The sequence below is a fragment of the Leuciscus leuciscus genome, assembly GCF_965113295.1.
Source record: "Leuciscus leuciscus genome assembly, chromosome: 1".
Taxonomy (NCBI): domain Eukaryota; kingdom Metazoa; phylum Chordata; class Actinopteri; order Cypriniformes; family Leuciscidae; genus Leuciscus; species Leuciscus leuciscus.
The window spans coordinates 51,207,497-51,225,176 of NC_138725.1; the positions used below are offsets into that span (position 1 = coordinate 51,207,497).

Here is a 17,680-nt window from a genome sequence, read left to right on the forward strand (position 1 = left end):
AAGTAAGACTTAATTGAAATCTATACATCCACTAAAGTATTCCACTTAATATAAAGTATGGTTGACTAAAGTAAACCTATAAAAGTTGTGTGCCTTAAAGACAATCAAAAGGTTTTCCCCCCCTGAAACTTAAATTATTAGCTTGAATTCACATGAAGAATTGACTGCTTTCAGTGAAGACCTCCATGTTTAGTCAAGGTGTATTCACTCCTGCAATTAGATTGCATATTAAACATACTACTATGTACATATCAACAGTGGTTTTCAACCAGGTGGCCTCACCAGACTTCCAGAGGGGCTGCAAGATTACTTTAAGTATATCATTAAAACACTTAATACATTTTTTTATTTTATTATTTAACTCGGTACATTTATCTTTTTCCAATATAAATATTTATAAATCTTTAATCAAATTACATGTATTTGTGAAGCAAATATATTAAGATAATATATAAGGTCTTGTTTTCTTTAAGAAAAAAAAAAAGAGTTTTTGTTTAAAACTGGAAAAGAGATCTGCCAATGGGTAATCTTTTTTTTTTCTTTTCTTTTGAATAAATAAAATAAGGCGCCAAAGACACAAAAATCTTTGTTACAAACTTTTATTAAGATATTCAGCTGTATCCTTTGACTTTTCTCTTACTCATTTTTTACAGTAGTTAATGTGCAATTACTTTTGATAATATTGGGTCACAGTTAGGGATTCACAAAGTTATTGGCACTTTGAACACAGACAGAATGGAGTGGATGAGCACTGGCGTTACAGGGTCAGTGCATGAGCACAGCTGGGTATGGGTTACAACTCATGCTGAGAGTGCACGACTAACAATCAAACTTCATTAGTGCTTCTATGTAATATACAGTATATAGATTTGTATAGGGATGTAGTCATAGAAAGTGAGACACTGCATCGTAAAAAAAAAGTTCACAACCTGTTTGTTGTTTTGAGTGTTCAAGCGAGCTGATGTCATCACCCATCCTGTCTGTATTTCTCTGTAATTCGTGATACCATGTCCGGACATCAATTTGTCGAGCTGTCACACGTTACTTTACCAAAACATTTGCAAAGTTGGGTTATAATCCATCTCATTTCAGGGAAAAGACTGAAAGCAGAGTGTTGGGGTGTGCTGGAAGAGAACGCAACACGCAGAGAAAGAGGTGAGAGTATCTTTATGTGGTATGTCTGTTATTTAGAGTGGAATAGCAATGCTGCATTCTGGGTAAAAAGGCTTAGACGGACAAAACAAAACAAAACAAAACTGCAAGCTAAAGGAAAACCTGCAAAATGCAGCGAGTCCGTTGCTTCAAAACAGACGGGTCCGGTTTCTGCCTTTGCAGAGAGGAGAGACAGTCACTACTTATTAAAGAGTTCCATTTTTAATACACCGCTCCATACTCTCTCTTGCAAGCTGTCAGCGATCCACCAGGTTACAAATTCACAATGATTTACAATGCACAGTACCCCAACAAACTGTGTTAGAAGGAAGAATGACAAGACTTATGGGCAGTTAAACTCTCACACTCTTTCTCCACCCTCACAGGCGTCTGCCATCTAACTGCTCTGTGCTCCGTGACACAGTCAGACTGAATTGCAAGGTGCCGGGGAGCACGTCTATGAACGCGAACCCCAGAAAAAGGTGCTTTACTCGGGCACATGAGCAGACAGATAGGCAACGTGATATGGACATCCTGGCCTTTTTTGATTAACACTGGTCCCTTCATTCCCACTATATACTTGCCTTAAGAAACCTTTCATACCAGGCGAGACATACGTTTTTCCTAAATAAAAATAATCATTTAAAGGTGAAGTGTGTAACTTGAAACTAATTCACAAAAATAATGATTTCAGCCTCTTTCGGGCTGGTTGTGATGCTCAAACAAACAGAGCAACTTTTTGATAGCGCCACAGTGTTACACCTTTCGGGAAAAATCAACCATCGAATGGCTTACTTTTAGCATTTTAACATTGAAAAAAAAATTACACACATCACCTTCAACTTCCCAGAAGGAGAAAAGCCATCATTTGTGGCCACTAAAAGTCATCTTTCTCAGTTATGACACCCCCTGGTGTTGACTGTAAGTAGTAAATTTAAGCCGCAGAAACACACAGCAGGTGGCGCATGGACACAGCGGTTCCTCTCCAGCGACGCATGCAGCATATGTGATCTGTGCCATCAAAATGGAGGACGCATAAACACTGGCACAGTCATAGCCGGCGAGAGGAGAGAGAGGAGCGCCGCCACTCCATGCCCTACCCAGATACACACGCAGTCCGTCTCCCGCAGTCCTCCTGAAAAGGCACCAGTGACCCAGCAGGCCTTTAACATCTAAAGAATAGCACACATAGCACCAGTTCATCCCTCACCGTGCCCCCACCCTCCCAGCACTTTAGTCGATAAAAAGAAATGAAAAAATACTCGGTACTCTATCATCAGTCAAACAACTCTATATTGTATCCTTAAAAAACTTGGCAAGTCAACTCTTTCACCTTGAATTAGTAGTAGTTGAAAAGTAAATACAGTACACGTGGTCTGCTAAAAGAATGGAGAAATGAAACCGAGAACGAAATGAACGCATGCACATTCCCAGATGTTGATTTCGCAGGATGTAATACATTTCTACACTAGAGCATTATTGTCTTCTGGTCCAAAAGAAAAGAAAAAGAAATAGGTCACCGGTCAGACCAGAACCAGACTGCATTTAAGACGTAAACTTGCCAGGAGTTCACTTTATTTGCTACGACTCTAAAGCCTGAAAACAAAACAAGAAAACTACAATTTCCAGATATACAAACAGCAGGTAAGCCAGACTTGATAATGCAAATAAAAGAGAAAAAAAAAAATTGAGCTAAAACAAGAGGGGTGAAAGACCTAATGTAAGCCATCAATTAAAAAGACGAACGACCTGTTAAAAACGTGGTCAAAATCTGTTCAACAGTCTCTTCGATATTTACATCAGTATTCAACATGGCTGGCCGCAGACACAGGGGTGCATCCTGTTACGGGCCAGATACCGACACATACACATCCACGAAGTTTAGTCCAAAAACCATCGATTACGCTCTACAAAAAAAGGTGCACAATCCACCACTCTCCTCTACAAAAAGGTGCAAAAGGCTCTAGTTCAGTCTACGAAAAGGTGCAAAGAGTTCCATTTCTTCAGAAAGGGGGCGGCTAATGTATGTGTCCCAGGAGATAAGATGCACACACAAAAAAACATCACTTATGCTTATACACGCGCGGCCTACCAATTCGGGCATGAAATATTAAAATCGCCTAAAGTATCGTATTTCTGTTTTTGTGAGGCATGTGCATATAAAACCCATGCCTGACTGCACATTAAGACATCACATGCAATCCCATTCAAATTCTGATGGAAATCTGGATTATGCAAAAGTTCACGTGTTACAGCACACCTTCAGACAGCCGAAGAAGCATCCGTACGTGAAGCATCCGATGAATAAACACAGAAACAAACACCCTAAATCCCAGAATCAACACATCACCCACATGCAAATACACAGTGCCAACTATGTGCAAGGAATGTATACAGATGGTGACTTGTGCGGACACACACATGCTTGCCTAAGCGAGCACAGACACACACGCACGCACACATGCACACACAGCTGCCCAAACAGGGACATGGGCAACATGAAGAGACTTAATCACTCTGCTCCTCCTCTCCTGGGACACAGGCAATGTAAACCCTCCTCCACTCCCAAACACACACAAAGTCAGGCCCAAACCTTAAGACAGTAAAGTGACTAACAATAAGAAGCACAACCTCCTTTCCCCCTGGGCTGTAAAAGCATGTTTGTGTGCGAGAATGGGGGAAGAAAGCTAAAAGGTTTACACGCTAAAAACACTTAGTTTTAATGTCCTACACAATTTTTCTTTTCTTTTCAGGGGATAGTCTATCCAATTCTGTCATCATTTACTCACCCTCATGTTATTCTTAAACTGTATGGAACACAAAAGAAGATATTTTAAAGAATGCTTCAACTAGTGATGTTAAACACAGAAAGTCAGTGGGGTTGAAATTACTGTATTAATTGTGTCACTGGTCAAAGCGGCCAATCGAATTCTGCTACGGAAACGATGGTAATCCAGATACAAGCCAAGCACCATTCTTTGAAATGTAAGATAATCCTTATGCAAAAATATTCCTCATTATTCTCACTATTTCCATTTAAAACCCAATAAAAAGGTGTCTCTTGAGGGGAAAATAAAACAAAACAAAAATAGAGATTTTAAAACAATCCCTCTCTCTCAAGCTCAAAAGGTGTGAGCAGATAAATATATTTTTATCCTTTACAGTCCTTAATCATCTTTCATCAACTCTGAATTCATATAAATCACACACAGTGGAACAAGTAGAAGGGGAAAGGAGAAAATGGCAACATAAAAAACAAAGAACGTGGCAGACTAAGATCCCACATATATTTTGGGAGGAATGGAAGGAGAGGAGGATATCAGATTCTTTCCATTTTAGACAGAACGAGAGACAGAATATGCCACCTACTTCTCCTCTCCTCCCTCACTACTTTCTCCATCTGCTGTTCCTTTAGATCTTATGACAAGCATTTTTCCTGTCTCTCTCCTGGGCCAAATACAATCGGCTAGTCTGACATAGCCAGGTAGCTACAAACTAATACATTCAAATTCAGTAGAGTGAGATCAGGGAACATCGGGCCTCCCGTCGCAATAACTTTTCCTGGTCCTAATTATGTATTCCTATAGCATCGGTGACTAGATTTACTTGCCGAGCATGGAGGCAAAGGGGATCTTCTGTGCAAAAGAGGGTTATTCAGCAAAAACAAAAATGATTGAAAAGAAAATAGCGCCCCTGGTATAAACCCCCCGTGTTCCTCCCGACACTAGACCGTGCTATCTCCTCCAATCTCCTACCCGACTCTCCCTTTCCCATCCCAGGCAAAAGCAGCAGAGCCCAGAGTCACGCAGCGGGGTGGGAGGCAGGAAGGAGGTGGGGCGGCAGAGGGGATGGGGCAGGGCTTTCCTCGCCAGGTCGCTCACTGAAACAAAGTGCCGTTATCTCCGCCCACACCCTGCAGAGACTCGCCCGAGGATCCTCCGGTCTCCACCGAAGCGCCGCCCTCCAGGCTAGCGGTCTCAAAGGTAGGCTCGCCGCTGAGGCCGTCCGCTTCCATCTTGATGCTGTCAGGAAGGAAATTGGCATAGGCGTCGCCCTCCGCCATCAGTAGCTTCAGCTTGGGGATCCAGCTCTTCCTCACCACGCGCCGAGCGTTAGTGCACATGTCCGCCGCAATGGCGTTCATCTCGCTCTCTTTAAAGCTGGTGGCGAAGTTCTGGCAGTAAACTGTAGACATACGGGGGGGTGGGGGGTCATTTCTAAAGGCACGTTCACAACAAGAATAACTAAAATGACAATTATATCAGCATCCACACCCATAGATGATAACGTTCTAGTGGTATCGTGATTCGGTTCCATACACAATACTGATCACAATATTTTAAACAAAGCCGAAATATATTTATACTTCTGCGTCGGACCTACGCTGGAGCCTCTACGCTGTAGGCTACGCGGTTTTCATTTATACTTCTGCGTCGTTGTCCGCGTTGACCCGCAATTACACATGCAGAGGGAGCATGTGAAACCTGAGGGAGGGGTTCAAGCAGACCAATCACAGCGCTTGCGTCCGCGTAGAATTGACACGGTGTTACATTTTTGGAGAGATGCACATCAGGGTACGCCGAAGGGTACGTGCGTTACACACAGCCTACAACGTAGCTACGGCGTGAGTTCGACGCAGAAGTATAAGTTGGGCATAAGACATGATGAACAGTTAACAAAACGTACTGTTGCTGGTTACATAAACTGCTAAAACTAGTCTTACAACTTAGTCATCTAATTTTTTTCTTCAAGATTGGTCAAACTTTTTTTTAAGTCAGTTACATAAAAAGGTAGATTGGTCTAATTTGAATCCAAAAAGTAAGACTGATTAGCCCTAAGTAACTGCTAGTTGGTCAGACTAGTTCAGGGGTCGGCAACCTATGGGGTAATCGCTGGCACGTGAGAAAAAGATAAAGCAACTCTCACCTGCATTACTGATCTACATTCCGAGGTAATCATTTTTCATTGTAATATAGCTTTGTTTTAGGAGCTATAAATACTAACAAAGTGTGAGAATTAAACTGCACAAGTCAGTGAAAGCCGACAACTCTGACAAATCATTAGCATGACCGTTCTGCATCACATCCTGATAAACATTCCACAATGACGGTGATGTGCCAACTCCGTTCACACGTAGTGGGGTTCAGTAGGGTCACACTGAAAATCTGTTATTCAAAGTCAAATTTAAACCTGAAAACAAACTTACTTGTTGGATTTTGAAAAATTTTAAACAAATTTTATGGAAAATTGCTTAAGAAATATTTAAAGTTCTGCACTATTCCTGTTATCAAATGAGCAAGTTTGTGATTGACCCCAAGTTTGGGGTATTTAACATTTATTTAAATTAAAGTTAAACTTTATCGTTATAGTTATCATACTTTGTGTAACATGCCTTCATAGGTAGGCAAATGAGGTGCTCTGAGTAATAAAAGATCAGGAAACTTACACTTGACAGCGTGCAACACTCGGCTGTCCAGCGGCTTACGGCTGGGGTCATTGGTGGAGGAACGGATGCCAGTTCCACAACTGTTGGCCAGAGTGCTCCTGTGTGTCAAAAAGAAACAGGAAAGTTGGAGGCCTTACACTTTCACTATTATGGAAGACATCTTTAATGTTTCTCAGACTTACCTATCGAAGAAAGCAGCCAGCAGCCTCCTCAGAAGGACTTTGTGCCTGGTCCCTGCACTGACGTGACAGTTCATCAGCTGAGCTCGTGAAATGTACACGCTGGTGCCTGTGGACCAAATACATGAATCTCGCTTAAAAGGTGTGAAAATTAATTCATATGAATGTACTCAAGATATACAAGCAGATACATATTGAAAGACTGACAAATGCTTTATGACTCATCAATTTGCATGAATGCATTCAAATCCCAAAAATTAATACTAAACGAATGAATACTAATCACACAAAGCGCATAAAGAAATTCAGATCTCCTTATAAGCGTTAAATAAAGATCATTCATGTTAGTAAAGACTGTGACCTGTGAAGATTAAGCTCTGACTTTACTGCAATTTCTAATGCAATTCAACTTTTCAAATACAGAATACTATCTAAATAAATTATATCTAGCATATCAAAAAAATATTTCGTGGGCTTCAACAGCTAATTATTTGAGAGAGTTTCTTCAGTGACTGTCAAACAATAGCATCACTTTAACACAAATAACTAAATAATCGATCGGCTCCAAATAAAGAGTAAAACGTGCATGAAACAATTTCTCTCATGCTATAATATACACATACGCTGCTGTTTTGGATTTTTTGTTTTTGAAACAAAATGCTTAGTAAGTCTGCATTAATTTGATCAAAGCTACAGTGAAACAGTTACAGTACAATTGTAAAATATTATTAAATTTTTTTTAAATAACATATCTATTTAAATATATTTTTATATGTAATTTATTTAATGTCTTTGTAATTTATTATAAATGTCTTTCGTCACTTTTGATCAATTCAAAGTGCCCTTGCTGAAAATAAGAATTAATTTCTTGAACAAATCTCATTGACCCAAACTTTTGAATGGTTTATATATATATATAAACACAGTGGGGTCTAAAGGTCCAATAAATACCATTCACATTAGTAATTGCATTTACATTATATTGAATCATGTTTTGAGACGTTACACTGTATATGTGTCTGATCTTCAAGTTTTCCAGGACTATAGAAGAAAAGCCAAAATAGTCGTCAGTCATTATAATTCAAAAAACAAAACCTGCCTGCATTGGATGGGGAGGGGGCTTTAATAAAACAACATTTGAAAATCATTCAAAAGCTTATTTTCCATCATGCTCTTAATTAAACATTTTTGTCTCATTTCCATTTTTCCCTTTCACTCCTCCAGCGCTTCGTATTTGTTCATCATTTAATGACTTTCTGATGACATTTTTTCCCAAAGACCTTTTTATCGTTTGTCCTCTTGTCTTGTTTCAATTCCTCATTTCATTTTCCACTTTATATTGCTTCATGTCTGGTCTTGTTCGAACGCTTTCTTTTATCGTATTTGTAAAGCACTTTGAGCTGCATGTTTATATATGCGACTGCTGTTTAAATAAAGTTTCAGCGGTAAGTGGAATTCCTCTGTTATGTGGACTGAACAGTTCCAGTCGGACAGCTCAGAGTCACTTAAGGCCACGATTTACAACTCATAAAAGCCTCCATTACCTTACAGTCGCTCAACAAAACCTGTTCTACACCACAATACCAAAATATGGCTTCTCCAAACACGGCTGACCTATCAATCACCACGAGAGATCACTTGCTTTTCATGGGCTATTGAACATGACTCAGTTGTGTGATGCCGGTTTTACTCCCTATTTGTCTCTTCTATAGATTAATATAATTTTTTCGGCAGATGTTTTCTTACAGTGCATACAGGGTGATATGACGACTGCTTGAGCAACAAAAGAATGATTTATCCCACTATAATACATCAGTTGCGTTTTCTTAAGGAACAGGTACAATGATCAGACTCAGACCTGAAACTAGCTCCAGTTTCTCTGCAGGGTCACCTTCCTCGTAAAGTTTGGGATGACAGCGGTTGCCGATCTGAGCGATGAGCTCGGCAGGGAGAGAGGCGAGATCCTGTCGGCCGCGCATCCTAGGCCGCGTCTCTGAGTGGTCCGGGAGGGCCTCCACACGCTCACCCGCTGAAGACGAGAAAAAAAAGAGGACGAGAAAGGAAGTTTATGGAGAGTAGAGAAAGTGTGAAGACAAAAACGTGATCTCGGCACACACTGTCTAGACAGTTGTGAAGATTAAACCAGCACTCAGGTCTTTTGAAACAGACAGATAATACAGACCTCTTGGGACCGAGACTAATAAAAGACCTGTGAAATCCAAAGGCATCAGAACACATTCAGTTTTCATGCCATCTGAGAGAAGATAAGACCTTCTGATAAAATATTCATGAGCTCCAAACAGTTGAAGCATTTTAACAAAAAGTGTGAATTTAGCTATGATGATATTCCTACTTAAGAAATACAAAAGAGAGTAGACAATAGTTAACTTTTTAAAATGGAAGCCAAAAAAAAAGCAGGAGCCTGTATACATTACAACACATACAGGATCAAAGGAGGTGCTGGTGTGGGAAGTGCTATTTTAAAACTCAAATGAAAATTCTGTCATCATCAAACCTCCATGACTTCTTTTTTTCTTCAGTGGAACACAGAAAACAACATTTTAACCATGTTCTGGTCGTTTTCTTTCCATGCAATCATGAACAGGGACTGGAGCTGGCTTTTTTTTTATGTCATTATTCAGTGAAAATCATCAGTTGATGAGAGAAGTAGTGATGTTAGATTTGTGCTTTTTTTATTTTATTTTTTTGTCAAATCTTTTCAAAGAATCGGTTGATACAGTTCACAAAACTGGCTTGAATTAAAATGAACAAAAGTGAAAGTGACATGTGAAGGCCAAGTATGGTAACCCGTTCTCGGAATTTGTCCTCAGCATTTAACCCATCGAAGTTAGTATTCATTCATGAATCGGACTGACCCAATGAGCTCAACTGTAAACAGCTCACGAGAGGGAAAGTCTGAATAAATAATAGTTGCGGAAAAAACAACAACTTTTTAAACCTTATTGTGATGTACATCGGAGTGTAACAGATTAGCGAAAAAAGGAAATGTATGGAAAGAACTTGGTTCTATCCATTGGTTGTTGATTGAATTGAAAGCAGATGTGGGATTTGCAATCAACTACATATGTCACCAGAGACAAGCCTGTCGTTTCACAGGAAGAATGAGTTGACATTTTGATTAAAAATGTCAAGGTGCAAAAAATGTACCGATAAATATTAAATTAAATATACATGGATAAAAAATAAAAAATAAAAATATTTAACAGAAAAGTCCTCACACAAAGCTATCGTGTGGCATATTGACAACTTTTAAAGTGCATATTTAAGTCTGAAAGCTCCATTTCGCATTCATTGCAATTGCATGGAAAAAACATTATTACATTTTCACCTGTTCTTTTCCATGGAAGAAAAAGTCACCATACAGGTTTGGAACAACATGAGGTAGAGTAAATTATTATAAATAACGACTGAGTCAATTATCTAAATAATTGTAAGCGTTTCATTTCATGCAGCAGGGCTGTGGACTCACCTGTAGCTCCCACGTTTAACATGCTGTACATGGTGTACATGTTGCAGATCTGCCTGTACTGCTCTTCAGTGCCATCATCCACCGCCTCTTCCTCTTCCTCATCGTCATGGTAAGAGATGGGGGAATCACTGGCATAGGCACTCAATGTACCGGGGCTGGTGCCTTCAGGAGTGGCACTGCTCGTGCCGTTGCCATTGGTGCTGCTGCCGCCACTGTGACCCCCCTGGCCCATTCCTAGACCCATACCAAGTCCCATGCTACTTTGCTGCTGGATGGCGCTTCCACGTGCCATCTCTTGGGAAAAGCGAGCCGCCTTCCTCATCCCTCCTCCTCCGGCTGTGCCCGAGCCTCCGCCGCCTTCCCGACTGCTTCCTTCCCAGAGCCGCTTGGCCACCGGCGCGCACACCACGGAATAGGGCGAAGCCTCCGGTTGCTCTGTCTTCACCCGAGACACCAGGGGCAACGGGGTCAAGCAGGAAGTGGGCCGACTGGCTGCGCCGCCTCCATTTGCCGAGGCCCCTGCCGCCGTCTGGGTGACGGGACTCTGAGGCTCCGATGGAGGAGTTTCTTCGGTGTGGAGGCCCTGTGAGTCGCAGCTGGGCGAGCTGACCTTCAAGAAGAACTCTGTGCCCTTCTCCATGATCTGCTGGATCTGGAGAAAGCCAGCCGTGTACATGAGCAGAAACTGGTCTCCGACGTTCATGCTGAGGCGGCCGGTGTAGCAGAAAGCCAGGATCTGCTGAAAGCTCTGCGGCTGTACGGCCGGGGGCAACTCCACCACCGTAGGGGTTTTGCTGCCCGCGCTGCTGTTGAAAAGGTCACGGAAGTAGGAGCTGCTGGCTGCCAGCACGGCGCGGTGAGCTTTAAAGGTGTGTCCTTTCACCACCACAGACACGTCGCAGTACAGGCCCTGTAGCCGCTGCTCGTTCAAACACTCCAGGACATTGTTGCCGAAGTTTGGGATCGCCATCTGAAGGGTCTGAGCCATGGCGCTATGGCCAGCACCACCAGAGAAATCTGAGCGGCACCAGAGGAACAGAAGGAGGGAAAGACAGATGGAAGAGAAAGAAAGAGATCTTTGTCAGCAGCATTCTCTCAGCAGCACAGTAGTTCATCCCTTAAGACTCATTGCAACCGTCATTTGCTTTTGAAGCAGTAAAATCCACTAAATCTAACATAATTTAGTGCAGAGACACAAACAATTATTGGCAACAGACTGATACATTAAAAGGTGGTGAAATGAATAAGACCCCAGGGACGAGCTTGTAGGCACCTTTAGCAGACTGGCCTAAAACATGCGAACTCTGAAAAATAATAGGGGGGTTGGCGAACCTCCTCTAAAATCCTGTGAGCAGGATGTGACGGCTAATCTGAATGAGATGGTGATTCAGCTGAGACAGAGATAAAATGGCACTCTTTACAGTACTACATCAGAGGAGGGAGAGAGGGGGAGAGTGCGAGAGAGATACTAAACCAGTGATTGAGGTCATAGTTGAGGAAGAGGGTGGAAAACAATGGGCTTTGACTGACACTGCAGTCAGTCTTATTACTGCTAAATGTGACACCATGAGCAAAGCCATCATTACAGCTCGCAGCCGTGCTGCTGGGGAAATTCATTATAACCTGCACTTTCTACTTTAAAATAGGCTGTCCAAACATTTTACAAGTATGAAGAGTTATAAACGGTGGTCTGTTACATTTTCAAGCAACAAATACACTTATATTTTTTGCGAGTCAGCAGAATGAGTAGCAGAACTTTCTGAGAAGGTACAGATTTACAGTTTTCCATCAAAAGAAAAATGGTGGCTTATTGTTCAGCAATCATTTGGTGAAGTATAAACAGCCCTTAAATCATGTCAGCTAAACCAACACGGCAGAATAACACCGTGATGTGATATACTTCACACATTAAGATTAGACAGTGGTAGGCAAAACATCTGGGCACATGTTTTCCACACAAGCCATCACATTAAAAATCACTGAATCTGATCTGATCACACAGAACTAACAGGACGTTAGTGGTAAAAGAAGTACCCTCTTTGTCTGACTTCAGGCTCGCTCCCCCCTCCCTTGCATGCACACACACAAGCCATAGACATCAGACAAAACGGCTTGTTTACAGTTGGCCAGAGAGCTGTGGCACACATACACACTGAGAGGCCCAGGGTTTATTTAAGAAGCTTTCCCTTGGGGTGGGGGAGGAGAGGGACACCTTAGGTATAGTTATCATGGTGTAGTGAGAGAGGGGGGCACAACATTTTAAAGACTGTCCTCACATCTCAAACTGCCTGTTTGAAACTTTCAACATGCAACCAATTGAGTTTTGGAGTCTAAAAACACCAAGGCCTAAATAAAATAAAGTAATCTTAGAACTTCAATCTTAATTTAGTAATGAATAATCAAGTCAAATCATTCAATTCCATGCATTTCTTCTCAACGACAAATTCTATACCTTAACTATTATGTACATTCGGGTCAACTGGGACCCTTTTAGGCAGTCAGCATAAAAATGTGATTTACTTTTTTTCAAAAGTGATTTTGAACTAAATGTCAGTGGTTCTCAACCCTTGTAACTTCAAGATCTCCTAAAATCAAAGGTGCTTGTAACCTTTTTGTTAACAAAAACTTTGGCTGTAAATATATTAAAATAATTAACTGCGATTATTATTATTATCTTTACTTAACCAGTAAAAAAAAAAAATCTAATAACATGTTTCAACACATTGTGCCTTCTTTAAGGAAAGAATAAATAAATACAAATAGCTGTTTCTTTGGTGCTGAAGAACTTCTCTGCTCAACTAGCCTACAACTTTTATTAAATGAAACATAAGACAAACATCACCAAAGAGTGAATAAAATGCCACTACAGACATTTTAAATGCAATTGTTGAAAAGGGTCAAATAATAAAAGTACATATTGTTCACCGAGGTTGTATGCTGCACACACACGAAACATGACTGAGTGACAGCTCAGCAACATGTGTAGTCCCTGATTTTCCATTACAGTAATCTGATGCATGTTACACTATTTATTTTTATTGTTAAAATAATACTCAAATATAATATGATTGGGGGCCCCTTAGCAAGTTTACCAAGTGCCCTAGTGGGACCCCAGTCGAGAACCACTGATACATTACGAACAAAAAAAAACAGCACAGCTTTAGAATCCAGTCTAATAATGTGATGTCAAGCCTGTGTGATGGAAGTGCAGACGCAGCCACTGGACATACGACGGTGCATAAACTAACACTAATTCAACAATGCTGAACAAATTAAGTAGAATATAAGTAAATAATGAGCAAACCTTTGCAAACAGCCCTGCCAGTACAGCAGTGTTATGAGGCTGTGTCGGCGGCAGGCTAACCGTGTGTCAGTCAATCTGCCCGTCCGTCCGGAGTTCTCCACTGGCACGGGCCGTGAAGGGGGGTGAAGAACGATGGCAAAAGCGCCCACTATGAGCCACTCTGTGAGAAATGCAGCACCTACATGCGAGCGAGCAATAACGCAGTGGGGGGAAACGCCGCGACGCACAGAGGGCCGCGCGAAACGAGCAAGTTTGCCGCTCTTGTCCCGTCTTTGCCAATGCACCTCACCGAGATCGAGCGTGCCTACATCCTCGGGCCTAGACGGGTCCGTCTCGTGCGCGGCACCGCTGAAATGAGGGTTCGCCCCGTTCTCCAACCCACTCAATTACAACGGCAACACTCAACAATCTCTAACGCTGAATGACCAGCCGGCTGTTAGCATCCTTAAATACCCAAGTGCATACTTTTAAGTCCACGGAATTTCAAAGTTAATGTTCCATGGCGATTTACGCGCTAGTTCGGATACCCCACCTTATCTTATTTCACAGACATCAACAGGTCATCCCGGGACAAATGCACGAACTGGGGGCGAGCCAGACTGAACCAGCGCTGACAGCAGGGGGGGGGTCAGCTAGACTCCGCCAATAAGAAAATGATTGAACAACTCGTCGTCGCCACAACAACATCAATCACGCTCAAAGTGGCATCTTCAAACTAAATGCACAAATACGAGCCTTTCGGTTAACAGATTAAAGAGATCCCGGAAATCAGGTTTTTAAATTAGCCAGATCTGACTCCGGAACATCTGCCAGCACGAGCGTTCAGCCATGTCAGTGAGGTCGGTGAAGTGGTTAAACTTTTTGTTGGTACCATTAGTCTGTGCCCATCCCCCACCGCACACCTTCCCCAAAACAATGCCCCCCAAACATCTCAGCGCCATCGGATTTCGGCCAAAATGCCAGGACAGCCGCTCGCGCGCCGTCCTCGCGTGTCACGCTGCCTCACATGACCTGCTGCGGGGATTCGAAGGCGGGATACTCACCCCTAGCTGGAGGCCGTTTCAAAGTGTTTCAATGGAGTCCGACGCGCTCGCTCTCCTTCACTCTCTCGCCTCGTCTGTCTCGCGCTGGAAACAGCCATTCATTGTGGGCATAGGCGCGAAGTCGATCGCAGAGCCATCGAGCACGAACTCTTTTTCCAGCGGGATCCGGAGCGCAGAGCCACTGATCATGCATAGACTAGACATGACTCCCCATCGTCACTCAATCGCATGATCATCACAGGCGCAGCCTCAATGCCAGGAGACCTATCCAGCGTCGAGATGTATTTGCGCATAGGCTGGCACAGCAACAGCGAAAAGAGCCACCGCCTCGTTTCCATACGTGCGCAAAAAGTAGGCCATGCCTCTACGTCTCGCCACACAGATCTCCAATGTAGAGCTCGCAGAGAACGCCATGAACTCAGAACAGCACACCGTGAGGGAACGTTAACATCAAATAAAGTTTGCTTATATTGAAGCAACGTTTAGTGTTTGGGAGTTTGACTGCGTCCTGAAATGGGTAACTTTTAAGTTCGGTGCATTTGCTTTTAATATTTCTCGCATATTTAAATAGAGTAAGATCCAAAATTCCTGTATGTTTCATTTTAACAGCCCGATATAAAATAATCCCTAAACATATTCAAATGAGGTTTGTGGGCGATTATTGATTTGAAATGCTCATCAAGAAATTGGATATGGGAAGCATGAAATACTCACTGTTGGCTCGAATAATCCATGTAAAATTGCCCGCACCGTCTGCAAGTCATATAGCGTACATCTATGTGTTTTTAAACTACAGGGAAAACTATACGAACGCGTGACGTCACATGCTGACCCTATAGATGTCCTTACATTACCCCGGTGAGCTACATTTCCAATTGCATTTTTGTGTCTGGAAACGTGCGCACGGGCTTCCGTAGTCACGAATTATTGAAAGTGAAAACACTGGGTTGCCAGATTGGTTTGTTTATGTTTATTTTATTATTACACTGCAAATCTTTTTTTGTTTATACCTTTTTGTCCATCTCAACAGGAGCACTAAACCAGGCACAGAATGGTGTGTGTATATATATATATATATATAATTTGAACTAATGTAATTTGACTACTATGTCTTTTATTACGTACATTTTTGTGTGTGTAATTTATAATTCAAATATTTACGCATTATCCATTATCCACGTCTAAATTTCACGTTACTGGTACATAACATTTTTTAAATAAAAATAAAACATTACTGGCTGGCACATAAGCAGCCAGTAGCCAACACTATTTTAAACGTGTTGAATTGATATTAAATTCATTATAATAATAACTTTTAAAATATGAACACATTTTTATTGCCAATTAAATAAATAATAATATTTAGCTTTTATGAGATGTTGAATGTATCAATAACTTAAACCAACATTTGGTCACAAACTAGTGACATCTTAATTTATCTTAAAGGGATACTCCACTTTAAAATGAAAATTCTGTCATCATATATTCACCCTCATGTTGTTTCAATCCTTTATGAATTTCTTTCTTCCGCTGAACAGAAAGGAAGATATTTAGAAGAATGTCAGTAACCAGACAGTTTTAGATACCATTGACTTCCATAGTATATATTTTTCCTACTATGGAAGTTAGTGGGACCAGAAACTGTCTGGTTACTGATATTCTTCTAAATATCTTCCTTTCTGTTCAGCAGAAGAAAGAAATTCATACAGGTTTGAAACAACGTGAGGGTGAGTATATGATGACAGAATTTTCATTTTAAAGTGGAGTATCCCAAGTTTAAGATAACATTTTGTAAAAATGTAATTATTAATAGGCCTATGTACTGTTAAATTTAATCAAACTGGCATGGCCTTTTTTGGACATATAGCCATGTTCAAAATGTATCTTACAATTTGTTTTTGTTTTTTAAATATTTTTTTAAGAGTTTCAGGCCCCATGTTGTAGCCTACCTTCTGTGGAAAGTCACGGTGTGAAATGTATACATTGGAATATTCAAACAAAAAGGAGCACTGCCCTCTAGTGGCATTATTGGATTATTACAGTATCTCAGGGTGCAGAACGTTTTATTTTCTCCTTTGAGAAGCTCATCTAACAACATTTATATTAGTCTCTGAATCTTCTGCATTCCAATATTTGACAATTTAAGAGACACATTTTTACTTTTCATTTACTAGATGTTGTGTAGGCTATCTAAAACCTCTTACAGAGTTAGTCACACTGAGCATCATAGGCCATACGTGTCAAACTCAAGTTGTTATTTATTTCAGACTGCATCATATTGCATTTAGCCATTGTATTATAATTATGTACTATAATAAATACTTGTTGAGCAACATGGACGTTTTTGTTGCATAAAATGTGTTAATGTATGATAGCACACTTGATTTAGGCTAGGCTACTCACTATTTTAGTTTTGTGTATTTATGTTACTATTAATATTTCACCCATTCATTACTTATGCTATGCGTCTGCTACATTTGCATGTGAGAAGCAACCTACAACATTTCGATGTGTTCAGCATCTGCAGAAAACACTTACAGTAGATTTGTCACCACTGACGGCAGCTGCCGTGTGGCTGTTTGCCTGCTGAAAATGACATCCATAGTTAATTCACAGCTTGAGCACAGATTGTCTGGAGAAAAGAGTCGTCCACTGACAGATGGTAGGGGCAAAAATGGAAATCGCTTCAGTTTAGGGAAACCATATCACAATGTAAAGACTGATTGATTGATTACTTCTTCTCACCACTTGATGGCAGCACGTGTACATTGAAACTTGGTGACGCTAAATCTGCTTGAAGAAACATGCAGTGGAATGAGGAACAAATGAAACTTATGGGTTAACCTTATCAGACTCTCTCTGATAACCTCTAGAAATCTGCTAACTATAGATCCATTTCCACTCATCTCAGCCTGTGTTCATTTATTCACGCCATAATTTATTCATCTTTTCTCCTCTACCCTGGTCTCTATTTTCAAAGTGAATTTCAAAGTTCCTCTGTGAGATACAGAAACATGATGCTCTTTCTCCTAGAGAGTCCTCTCGTCACTTCTCGCTCAACACAAA

General features: G+C 41.1%; 1 protein-coding gene across 4 annotated transcripts; it reads right to left on the reverse strand.

Annotated features, from left to right (window-relative positions):
• Positions 1-583: 583 nt before the first annotated feature.
• nacc1a (nucleus accumbens associated 1, BEN and BTB (POZ) domain containing a) lies at positions 584-15,642 on the reverse strand. 4 transcript variants are annotated; one of them, XM_082179955.1, is made up of 6 exons: positions 15,329-15,642; positions 10,268-11,284; positions 8,636-8,806; positions 6,781-6,886; positions 6,599-6,696; positions 584-5,337 (listed from the first exon to the last, which is right to left on the reverse strand). In XM_082179955.1, exons 2-6 carry the CDS (start codon positions 11,253-11,255, stop codon positions 5,030-5,032), a joined length of 1,671 nt encoding a protein of 556 aa, XP_082036081.1. In that variant the 5' UTR covers positions 11,256-11,284; positions 15,329-15,642; the 3' UTR covers positions 584-5,029. The 4 variants fall into 4 exon arrangements, with proteins under 4 accessions (XP_082036081.1, XP_082036079.1, XP_082036082.1 ...); XM_082179953.1 differs by lacking the exon at positions 15,329-15,642 and adding an exon at positions 14,615-15,307; XM_082179956.1 differs by lacking the exon at positions 15,329-15,642 and adding an exon at positions 14,104-14,592.
• Positions 15,643-17,680: the final 2,038 nt, after the last annotated feature.